The sequence below is a fragment of the Miniopterus schreibersii genome (genome assembly GCF_964146895.1).
Source record: "Miniopterus schreibersii genome assembly, chromosome: 16".
NCBI classification, from domain to species: Eukaryota; Metazoa; Chordata; class Mammalia; order Chiroptera; family Miniopteridae; genus Miniopterus; species Miniopterus schreibersii.
The window spans coordinates 10,520,049-10,532,716 of NC_138116.1; the positions used below are offsets into that span (position 1 = coordinate 10,520,049).

At 36.2% G+C, this 12,668-nt stretch overlaps 1 protein-coding gene across 4 annotated transcripts in view; it reads left to right on the plus strand.

Moving 5' to 3' along the window:
- The window catches only part of KANSL1 (KAT8 regulatory NSL complex subunit 1), a 137,292-nt gene that overhangs the window by 101,381 nt on the left and 23,243 nt on the right, over nt 1-12,668 (plus strand). For all 4 annotated transcript variants that reach the window (XM_081162821.1, XM_081162819.1, XM_081162820.1 and 1 more), the window contains 2 exons: nt 4,342-4,454; nt 5,224-5,419. In XM_081162821.1, the coding sequence (XP_081018947.1) occupies nt 4,342-4,454; nt 5,224-5,419 (309 nt within the window). The remainder of the gene's footprint in view (nt 1-4,341; nt 4,455-5,223; nt 5,420-12,668) is intronic.

Consider the following 12,668-nt stretch of genomic DNA (forward strand, 5'->3'; position numbering starts at 1 on the left):
TAGGTATAATCTTCCTACAGTTGAGTTGGTTAAGCAGGAGCAACTTTTTTTTCCTTGAAGTTTTGCAGCCACCAGGAATCAGATGAGTGAATGGTGCATTGGCCCGGTCAGGGTTTTGAGATAGAAAGTAGAGATAAAGCCCGGCCGGGCGTGCCTTAGTGGTTGAGCATCGACCTAGGATCCAGGAGATCACGGTTCGATTCCCAGTCATGCCTGGGTTGCGGGCTCTGCTCGATCCCCAGTCGGGGGCGTGCAGGAGGCAGCCTATCTGACTCTCTCATTATTGATGTTTCTATCTCTCGCCCTCTCCCTTCCTCTCTCTGAAATCAATAAAGATACATTAAAAAAAAAAAATACTAGGTTTTAGTGGCCTTTGGACTTGCAACAGCCTTATCATGCTGATGGAGATTTTTTTAAGTGAATAATTCAAAGTCGTTTCCATATAAATGTATAGACTTTCCTTTAACCGCAGCACAACAGGCATAAGAAAGTGAGGCCCATACCCCACTCCAGTTTTACATAATCCTCCCTAAGGAACTTGGTGGAAGTTCCAGAGCATTCCACTCCCAGTTTAGCACAATTTCCTGGCCATGGTCCTGGTTCATGGAAATGACTGGTATACTATTTGTGGGCCAGCAATATTTTGGTGATTTTAAACAAGACTATGCTGAGTATCATTGAGTTGGGGAGCTTGAAACATGAAATAATTTATATAAAGTCTAAAACGAATTTGATATAGGAATAGAAGTTGAATTCTTTACATGCAGTTAGCCTTTTCTCTCCATTTTGATAATGTTTGTCAGAAAAGCAGTAACTAACTGAAACAGAACTGTTTTCTGAATAGACAAATGTGGTGCATTTAAGAAAGATAAACCCTGGCCAGGTAGCTCAGTTGGTTAGAGCATCGTCCTGATACGCCAAGGTTGTGGGTTTGATCCCCAATCAGGGCACATTCAAGAATCAACCAATTAATGCATAAATGAGTAGAACAACAAATAGATGTTTCTCTCTCTCTGTCTCTCTCTGTTCCTTCATCTCTCTAAAAAAAATTCAGTAAATGAAAATTGAAAAGGAAAGAAAATTATATTTTAAGCATTGACTGACCAAAGTAAAGATACATACACACATGTGTTGTAGGTAGAGTTTAATTTTATTGTGTGCTTTTAAGGTATGTACCTTTGGGTTTTTACCTTTTTACTTTCTCTACTTTTTGGTAAAATAAATCCAGTGGACATCGGTTCTTAGACCCTAGAAAAATCTACCCCATAAAACCTTAATTTATTATCTAGTGTTTTATTCAGGGCTCTTTGTCACACTTAATTTGTCTGGCCAAGAGGGTGGAGTAATGAATCAAATGCCTGCCCTGTACGAATAACAAATTTGAATCTCATTGCTGTGTTAATAATTTTATTCCGTACAACACCCCTTTCAATGGGAGGGGATCACTCTAGTAACTTCCTGGGGCTCTGCTTCATGGGGATAAAAAGGGTAGGGGCGATGTTACAGAAGCACTCTGTGCTATCACTATAGCTTTTTTTACTTTTCTTTATGGCTGTGGGGTGCATGAACCCTCATGCATGTATCTGAATATCATGTAAAAGTAAAGAGAAGCTCTATATAACTCCTTTCTTGATGGGAGAGCCTTCGATTTTTTCAACCTTTTTAGTTTCCCTTTGGATGATAAATATCTGAGTCATGCTCTAGTTTCCTGAAAATACTAATGATATAAAATGCTGCAGTAGTAATGATTAAGCTTAAATTAGTGTGTGAATTTAATATTTATGAAGTATTTGTTAATGTTCCCCTACCCTCTGTCTTTGTAGCCTTTTGGAAGTGTTCACTTTGTCTAAAGGCAGTGTGAATGCATTTCAGAAGCTCTAAATAAACTTACATATGTTTGTGAGTTGGTTTTTCTTTTCTAGATGGGACATTTTTGGAGGTTTGGGGTTAATATTTTAAGCTCTCTGCATTTGAAAATGAATGATGAATGCAGGTGCCCCAATGCCTTGCTTTTGGATCTCAGTGTGATTACAGGATATCCCAAGGTCTCTGAGCATATCCCTTTGGAACATTCAGTGCTTCCCTTTGTGGTGGGAACTGGAGTCCAGACACATTCCTTCTCTGACGTTCAAGCTCTTGATTGCTGTGTGCTTCTGTATCCTTGACAAACATTTCTGTGCTAAATAATATTTTGCCTTTTGACTTCAGTTTTAATTTGGAGGCTGAATTACCCCCAGGAAAGGTTGGGTTCCTTAAGAAAATTCATAGAATTCACATTGACGATCAATGGCATTTATATTTATATATTTATTTATACTTTTATATGTGTGCGTATGTGTATATATATATGTTGGCATGGAAAACAAGATAGGCTCTTAGCAGTAGTTATCTATAGGTAGTGAGATTACTGGTGATTTGTGCTTTTTTTTCTTTAGACTTTTTATAAGAAAGACAAATTTGTTTGGAAATAAGACTTTATTAAAAGAACGGCAACATTTTGTCTTGGCAGGTGTCCTTGCAGTTAATTTCCTCCATCATTCTTACAAAATAAATCTTAATCAAATGGAGTCAGCCTATTACTTAAACAGGGGCCCATGTAGGTATATAAATCAGATCTGCCACGATTTAATACTAAAAGCTGTTATTTTCAGTGAATGTAAAATTGATAAATGTTTTTAAGGTCCATATACCAGCAAAAATTTCATAGTCACAGCATTTTCATGTTCAAAGGAAAATTCTTCATCTAAACCAGAACTTCTGAAATACAGGAAAGCTGTAACATGCCCAGAGTCACACATCTCCTAGTTAATGCCAACCCAAATCTTAACTCCTTTAGATTTTTCCAGTCTTCTACCATATTATTTGTTTGGGCTTTTGGGGGTTCCCCTGAATAGTAAATCCTCACTAGCATTACTCAGGAGGTTATTTGGGTTTATCTATTTTTTAATGTAAAAAAAAAATTATCTAAATATTAATAAAATTTCAGAATAGTTTTATCTCTATAACACTTTTTGTCTTGTCATCTTTAAATATTCTTCTGGCATAAAGAAAGAAATGACCTTTAGGATTATTTTTAATATTCTGACTTGGTTTGGTCACAGTTTATAACTATGCCTCAGATGTTGAACATTTTTATTATTAATATCAATTACAGTGACCACCTTTGTGTATAAGATTTTACGGGATGTGTTGGTTATTTCTTTTAAGATAGATTTTTAGTATTGAGTAAAATACTTTATCAGAGGATATGAACATCTTTATAATTCTTGCTACTTAATGTCACATTACTTTCCAAGAGGAAATCAGTATAGCATTTAAGGCAATGAGTATGTGTGCCAGTTTACCATAATTTTGGCATCATTAACTAATGTAGTTGTTCGAAATGTTTGTGATACCTTAGTAGATGTACAGGGTATCTGAGAAGGAAGACAAGACAATTTCCCAGTGTTCGCTCATTGTAGTATACTGGTATGTCCTTTCTGTTTAGATGCTGCCTTTATCTAACTTTTTGGGTAATTTGTATTAAAACTTTTAAATTAGCTTCCCAATCTCATGTCCTTTCTTGATACTTGTCTATGACTGCTCTCAGGACTGCAGATCATTTGGGGGGTTTTTTTCTCCTTTGGGTGAAAAGATCAAAAAGAAATTGGGCAGTATCTAATAGAATTTCAGCCTCAAAATATTGGCTTTGATATGCACTGGTAGCAGGACAACAACAACCCCCCAAACCCCAGTCATTTTGAGTGTAAGGTGAGAAGGAGCACAGCCATTCTGTGGTATTTCAGCAACTCCCAGAGCTGAGGGATTACTGCATCTATGGCTTTATTGCCTGTACTTCAAAGACCCATATGATTGACATCTCATGGTTGACCTTTATCCCTTTTAACACAGAAATATATATGTGTTTTTAAACAAATTATGGTTTTCTGGAAACAGGCTTTCAGCAAACACTGTGAAGTGAAGCAGAATTAAGTACATTTAAATTTCCTCTTATTTGTTTTGATACTAAACATATACAATCCTTAGTTGAAGATTCTTGTTACTTACTATGTAATTGTTTTTGCTAAGTTTCTATTCCGTTGAATCATTTAGGTCATTTCCCTCTTAGTAGGCACTTACTGCTTTTAGTCTGCTAAATATTTTGGTTCCACACACCCCCTTCTCCCCAATGCAAAAGCTAATTGTTTTCTTTTTTTCTTCAGTCATACAAGTTTTGTTTTTCAAGTTGGTCATCAGAAATTTTAGGTATTTTATTTAAATGAAATGGTGGTATTTTTCACACTGGGTGCTTTGGTTAGATGTTGTTGATAGTATATTTTTCCTTTTCTTCTCCTTATTCAGACCGAGTCTGTTTCTCAGCCACTGGAAAACCATGGTGCCTCTGGTCATCCTGCAGAGTCATTATCTACCAAATCATATGGAGCATTGAGACCTGTCAATGGAGTTATTAACACGTAGGTTATCTCTTCCACTTCTTCTACTCAGTATGCTTGTAAAAGAGCTCTTCATTATTCCTAGCCAGCACTGACCCTGTTTTAAAGAAGCAGAAACCTCATCATTTAATAATACTGTGCATGTCTTCTACTGTAGCAAGTATAATTAGCAAGCTAATATATTTCTCATTTACGTACTGAGGCCTAAAATTGACTCATTGTGGGGAGAATGAAAGGTCCTACAATTACTGTGAATCATTGCAATTGGTAGTGTTGGTAGAATTCCTCAGAAGTGTTTGCATAAAATCCTCTAGAACAGATTAAATCCCTAAAGGCTGTATTTGTAAATCTGTATGTTTGAGAGTGCAAGGAATCCATCTACCAGTGAAAAATGTGTACACACCCCTAAAAGTCAAGTTTCGCAGGAGAGCTGATTCTTAGTTAGGCTGTCATTAATATTTGCAAAAGTATTTTTTTTTACCAGTTGCAATTTTCTAGACTTTCTTTATTCATGTTTCTTTTGTAGAAGAAAACTTGATCACTAGAGCCTGAGTTCATGTACTGACTTTTGCGCTTTTCAGACACAATAGAGGTAATGTCCACCAAGAGCCTTACAAATAAGTGCAGGCACTGCACACACAATTAGATTAGCATCAAGAGATCAACTCCTGCTCCACAGTACTTACGTGTGCCTGTAGACATTTGCAAGCAGAGGAGGTTGAACCAGTATTAGAGGCTTTGTTTCCTTGAGTCTTCTGAAAAGTAAATATTACTCCTTCCTCTCGTGCAGTCTTCAGCCTGTCTTGGCAGACCACATTCCAGGGGACAGCTCTGATGCTGAGGAACAATTACATAAAAAACAACGACTGAATCTAGTTTCTTCATCAACTGATGGCACCTGTGTGGCTGCCCGAACACGTCCCGTGCTGAGCTGTAAGAAACGGAGGCTTGTTCGACCCAACAGCATCGTTCCTCTTTCCAAGAAGGTCAGTACCAGTGAGACTTGGTCATTGTTAAACCTTGAGCCAGATGCTCAGATAGAGGTATTAGTCTTTTGCCAACTTTGGTTCATTTAACTAGTGTTTTCCAAACTTGGCAAACCACCAAGGTTTCCTGGGGAGCTTTAAAAAATACTAGGCTCCTTAACTCTATTTCCCAGAGATTCTGATTCACTTGCTCTGGGGTTGGGCCTAGAAATCTTGTTTTTAAAAAACAAAAAACTCCTAGGTGACTCTTCAGCCAGGTTTAGAAACCATTGGCTTGAGCTTTTTAATTGAAATGAGAGAGAGGAAGTTGAAATGCTGCCATCAACATTTTGAAGAACAGTGGTGTGCCTTCTCACTTGCACTGTTATCACTAAAAATGGCAATGTGGAATGCTTTTCTTTTAAATAAGAATTTCCATTAAAATTTCTAAATTGATGTTGCTAAATGAATAAATGTCTTCGCAGAGAAAATGGAGATTAATTCACAACTACAGGAAACTTGATTGCTGACTCTTCAAATGGCAGAGTTGGATTTATTCCAAAACTAGTGAAATAATACTCCGGTAAAATGAATGTCTTGTAGTGGTTCAGAGCATTAACTTTGAAAGGATAAACTTGGGTTTGGATCATGGCACTGCTGCTCAGTAGTTTTGTGATTTGGAGCAAGCTAACAACCCAACACCCCACCCCTACTCCCACCTTCTGAGATCTCATAGGGTGGTTTTGAGGATTCAGTGAAATGTATGTAACTTCCCTTATTGGGGTTCTGGCTCGTAAGTGACTAGTATAACGTGGCTGTTGTTTTTGTTTGTTCATTCACTCATCCAAAAATATTTATTGAGCTCCTACAGTAAGCTAGATGTAAATCCTTAATTTCATGAAAAAAAGTAATAAATGAACTTTATGGTATGTTCTATAATGTTAAGTGCTGGGGAGGGAAAAAATGCAGCAGAGGAAAGGAATGAGGAGCATCTGGTTGCTCAGATGGAATTAAGCCTTGAGCATTCCAAGGTTTGTAGATAAGAAAGATAAGAAAGAGACTAGGAGGAAGGAGTGGAGTAACTAGCAAAATAGAAGGAAAACTGTGGTGTGTGGAAGGTGAGTGAAGAAAGTGTTTCAGAGAGGGAGGAATGATCATCTGTTAGATGTTGCAGACAGCCAAGTTAGAAAAAGGTTGAGAATTGACCATTGGATTTTGTGGGGGCCAAGGTTGTTGGAGACCTTTATGAGCAGTTTTGTTAGAAGGAGAAGAGTAAAACTCTGATCGGAGTAGGTTCAGGAGAGAATGGGAGGGAAGGAATTGAGGAAACTATTATAGATAACACTATCAAAGAATGTTTCCGTAAAGGTGAGCAGAGAAGTAGCCTGTTTGAAGGGGAAATCTTGCTTAAAATAGAGGTGTTACCAATATATCTGCTGATGGGAAAAACTAATGACAGAGGAGAGGAAGGGAGAGGAGAGAATTGTTGGAACCATTATTTGGACAGTGGATTTTCAGTACTCGACTTATTTTGTTAGAGTATGTACTTAGACTATATAATGTTGCCATTAAAAGACAATTGAGGCAGGGAGGAGACATACAGAGCAAACTAAAGACCCTTTGATTCTAATACTAGTTTCTGAAACAAACATCCTGCCCCGGCTGCATAGCTCATTTGATTGGAGGGACATCCTGTACACCAAAAGCTTGTGGATTCCATTCCTGGTCAGGGCACATGTGTAGGTTGCAGATTTGTACGGGAGCCAACAGATAATGGTTCTCTCACATTGATGTTTCTCTCTCTCTCCCTTGCTCCCTCTCTAGAATCAATAAACATATCATTGGGTAAGGATTAAAATAAATATAAAACAGTCAATCATCCTGGCATATGCAAAAGTAAGCTGCATGGAAAATAAGACAGCAATAAATTGATTTTGGGAAAGAAATCATTTGCTGGTTATAGCAAAAATACTAGAGTTCTGCCAAAGTTGGAGACAAAGGCCATTCTCTCTATCTTGGTTGTTTATGAATATCAGTGATATTAGCTATTGAGCAAGCATCTTGCCTTCTGTCATCTTTATTTGTTAGATTTGGGTTGCTTTCCTGCATCATGATTTCATTGTAATATTAGCACAGATCATTACAAGTTGCCCATATTGCTATTTATTATGTATTTCATCACTTTAAGGGTCTAGTATGTTAGATGTTAGTAATTAGCTAAGCTAGTAAAGAGAAACACTCAAGTGGGAAGTTTTTATAATACATGTCATGTTTATTTCGTGCCCTGCTGCTTCTGTAAGGTAGATGTTCATGACTTAATTGAAAACATTAGTTTCTAGATAGTGAGATTTTAGATCACTAAAATTTTTAAAATAAATTTGGGACCAGTGTTGGGTTGCTTTTTATTTTGTGAAGTTCTATTATTTTGTGAAGTTCTAAATTAGGTAAATCATGGTACAGATGATATTTTATTTTTTATTATTTTTTAAATATATCTTTATTGATTTCAGAGAGAGGAAGGGAGGGAGGGTGGGAGAGAGAGAGATAGAAACATCAATGATGAGAGAGTCATTGATCAGCTGCCTCCTGCACGCCCTCAGCAGGATCGAGCCCGCAACCTGGGCATGTGCCCTGACCGGAAATCGAACCACGATCTCCTCGATCCTAGGTCGATGGTCAACCACTGAGCCATGCCTGGCAGGGCCAGGTGGTATTTTAAAAAAGAAAAAATAGTGTGCCTTGAAATTTTGAGGTTGGACTTACAAGCACTTTTTAATTTTTTAAAAATAGCATTTCTTATCAAATGGTTTGGCAAAGTTCTGGCATGGCTTTCCTATTTTATAGTCTGTTGGAGGAGTATAATTATATAGGAGGATTGCTTTGGGATACATTTTCAAGTTAGCTTCTATAGAATCCCCAGTGGTCCTCCACTTTTTCTTCTTGTATCACAATTGAGGACATATAGGACATTTTCTTAAGGCCTAGTGCTATGATATTTGTGGTTGAGAACTAAACCAAAATGATTATGAGTTAGTATTAAAAGGGAATAATTTGATATCAAGTGGGATGTGTACCTTATTGATAGGGGATTCTTGTGATAGACTTTGGAGGCCCAACTTTTTAGTACTAGGCTTTTGGGAAGGAGCCAAGAGTACCATGTGGAAAATCGTAGTTCCTTAGGAATTAAAGCTACTGAGAATACTCAGAAATCACTTGGTGTTTAGAACACTAATCTCTAAACTTTTATGTGTTTTATATATGTGTTATAAAACATAAAATTTGAAAGGCTGAGATTAAATAAATAGAAGCTCTAATGAACTGTCCTCAAGCCAAAATAATTTTTAATGCTTTGAACTAGTATTTTGTGATTAACAGAGAATGATGAATAGAGCCTTACTTTGATAGAATTCTTTTATAAAGCATTGCATTGGATTTTTAATGGGAATTCCTTCAGAGAGAATTAATGTCATTACAATATTAAGGGAACATAAAATTTCTCCATGTATCCAGGTATTTTGTCTCTTTATTCTTACATATTCTCTATATTCTTGATATTTTTGTGATGTGAATGAGACCTTTTCTGTTAGTGTTATAAGTGCTGATTTTTAGATATTTTGTAATTTTGAACACTTTTCTGAACTCTTAAAAGTGGTTATTTTTAATTTTCTAGGTATGCCATCTTTTATCAGCAAACAACTTGACACATTGTTTCTTTTCCTCGTCTAGATGCACTTTTCAGAAGTGTTAAGAAATAATTGGTTATAGTGAGGAATTTAATTCCTGGTTTTAATGACAATAGTTTTAGACGTTCACTATTAATTTTGATGTAAGATAACTTATAAAAATGAATTGGAACACTATCCGGAAAAGTTTCAAGATTTTTGAGGAAGTATCAATTTCTTTAAAATTTGTTGGAACTTTAAAAGTAGTTAAAACCGTTTGAGACTGGCATTATTTTACAGAAACCATTGCTCATATCTTTTCAGATTTACTCATACAGAATTTTATAGAAAGCATTCTTAATTGTTAAATACCTGTATCAGTGGTTATATCCATTTTTTTTAGTATTGATTATATCTGTGTTCTCTTTCTTGATTAATCTTGTCAGCAGTTTTTCTATTAGTAATTTCAAAGATTAGTCTTTTGCTGTTAATTCCTTCTTCCTGTGCCCCCCCCCCCCCCCCGCCTTTATTCAGATGGCTTTTTCTGGTCTTTGTTTTATAATAATAAAAACATTTAACTTTTTAAATTTTCTTCTGAGGGTAGTTTTGGATGGTAGTCCACAGCCCTTTGATGTGTGTGTTCCTTTTGCTATTTGTAGATTGCCTTTTGAGTTTTTGAATTCTTTTCTCAAAAGTTAGGAATTGAGTTTCCAAATTCTAAATGGTTTTTCTTTTTAAACCTTTTGTTATTAATTACTAATTTTCGTAGCATTTTGGTCAGTCACTTCTCAGCCTTTTGGCTAAGATAAAAGCGAATAGTATTTTGGTCAAAATGATGTTTCAATAGTTTCTGCTAATATTTATCGTCCATTATGTTTTTTTAATTTTCATTTTCTAGTATAGAGTTCTATATAATTATATACTCAGTGACCTATAGCTTCTTTTTCCAGTAGTTGTTTTTGTCTTTACATTCATTCAACTTTTTTTGATATTAATCTTATATAGTATATACAATTTTCTCATTCATTTACTTTTCAGGTTTTCTGTGTGTTTTTTGAACATACTCAGTTTTGAAACTAAATTTAAAGGCTTATTTTGACTGCAGTATTTTATTAGTTACTGACAGTCCTTTTTCTGCCTTCATGTGCCCATTTATTGAGTTGCTAATTTGGATTTTTAATTTTTCATGTTTCAAGTTCTCAGACCATAACCTTTGTTTGTGAAAACCCTGTTCCACTGCCTTTTGGTGGGGGAAGAGGGCAATTGTTTATTCTGTTTCGGCATAGAATTAGACTGATGTCAATTTTACTTTCATTCCTTTATATTGGTAATTGATTCTCCTCTGTGCTGTCCAATATGATAGCCACTATCCACGTGTAGCTATTTAAAATTAAGATAAAAATTTCAGTACCTTATTGCACTCAGACATATTTCCAGGGTTCAGTAAGTCACATGTGACTAGAAGCTACCATATTTAGTTGCACAAATATAGACCATTTCCATTATTGTGAAATATAGCTCTGTCGAGTTTTCTTCTATAATAGCTTTGGTTTTTGATTCCCCTAAATTTGTAGTTGCCTCTGTAAGTATCCCCATTATCTGTGTTATTTATCTAGCTTTTACTACCTGCTCCACATTATTGTGATCATTAAATTAGATACAGTAAGCGTTTGGCACAGTTGGGCTGCACATAATAAGTAATCAGATGTTAGCTGTTAACTTTTCTCATTTTTTTCATTTCTTTGGTTCTCAAATAATGTAAAGGGAAAAGACAACTTTGTTGTCTGGGTCCTATTTTAATTTTCTGTATCATCAGTTCTGATCTATAGTTGCACTTAGGTAGGTTTTAATTCTGCTACCATGGGTTAAGATTTTCTTTTTTCTTTTCAGATTTTGTATTTCCTTTTTTATATCACTTACTGGCCTTTCATCTTGCCCTGTTACTTTATAATAGAGGTTATGTTATCTTTTACCTTACTCTTTTGGAAATGCCAAAAGTTTCATTGTTTGACCCAAATCATTTAATAGTTTTACAGAGGTATATTCTTTCTGAATTTCTCAGATTTGCTTTCTTTTCCTTTGTTCTGCAATGTTCTATTCATGAGGGTTTTTTTCTTTCTTCATTCTGTAAAAATAATTTGATCTATCTAGACTTTGTGTTTATCACTAGAAAAATTTAGTAGCTGACTCTATTAGTTTCCTATCACAATCAAGGGAGGCTAGGAGTCTGAAATTAAGGTGTCAATCCTTGCTGCCTCTGAAGGCTCTAGGAAAGAATTCTTTCTTCCCACTTCCTGCTTCTGTTGGTTGCCAGCAATTCTTAGCATTCCTTGGCTTGTGGCGGCATAACTCCTATCTCTGCCTCTGTATTCACACGATCATCTTCCTGTGTATCTGTTTCTGCTTCTCTGCATTTTCACATGGTCTTATAAGGACACCAGTCCTCGGATTTAAGGCCCACCCTAATTCAGTGTTACTTTCTTTTAAACTAACTATATCTGCAAAGACCCTCTTTACAAGTAAGGCCACATTCAGTGGTTCTGGGTGGGCATGAATTTTGGGGCAGGGTCTGGAGAGGGGACACTATTCTACTAACTATTATCTCCTTCACCTGCTTTCTTTCCCATAGGCAACCACTATCATGAATTTGATGTGTATACTCCCGGTTCAGTTCTTCCTTGTACTTACATACATGTATCCATGAGCAGAGTACAGTACTGTTTCATTTAAAGTTTATATAAAAATGTATGTGTATGTTGTCATGGTGTACATACTCTGCTACTTGGTTGTTGGAGGGAAGGGGGAGTTTGTATTTTTGTTTGTTTTTTTAATCCTTACTCGAGGATATTTTTTTTTTCGGGGGAGGGGGCATTGATGTGAGAGAGACACATCGATTGGTTGCCTCCCACACAAGGCTAGGGCTGGGGTTTGAGCCTGCAGCCAAGGTATGTGCCCTTGACCAAAATCGAACCCGTGGGACCCTTTAGTCCTCCTGCCAACACTAACCAAAAAGCCAAACCGGCTAGGGCTGTTTGTTTGTTTTTTAAGTCACTCTTGTGTTTTCAAGATCTCTGCATTGATATACATAGTTTTATTAGTTCAGCCTTTTTAAAAAAAATCCTACCCAAGGATTCATTTGCATTGATTTGAGAGAGAGAGAGATCCATTGCCTCTCGTATGTGCCCCAACTGGGGATCAAACCCGCAACCTAGATATGTGCCCTGATGGGGAATTGAACCTGAAACCCTTTGGTATAAGGGATGATGCTCCAGCCAGCTGAACCACCCATCCCAGGCTAGTTCAGCTTTTGTAAGTAGTCCACATTTCCTTAAAAAAGACACTGTGTGGGTGTGAATATATCCATATCCTGTTGACTTCAAGGTTCTAAATTTAACTCCTATCTTCGGCTTATTTATTGTATTCATATCTTCTGCATCCTTTTGTCTGCTTTCTGTTTGGTTTTGAAATATATTTGATATGTAGCATTCTGTAAGTTTAAAGTATACAACATGTTGATTTTATATTTATATTGCAATATGATTGCCGTTGTAGTCTTAGCTAACACCTGTCATCTCACATAATTATAATTTCCTTTTTATGATGAAACA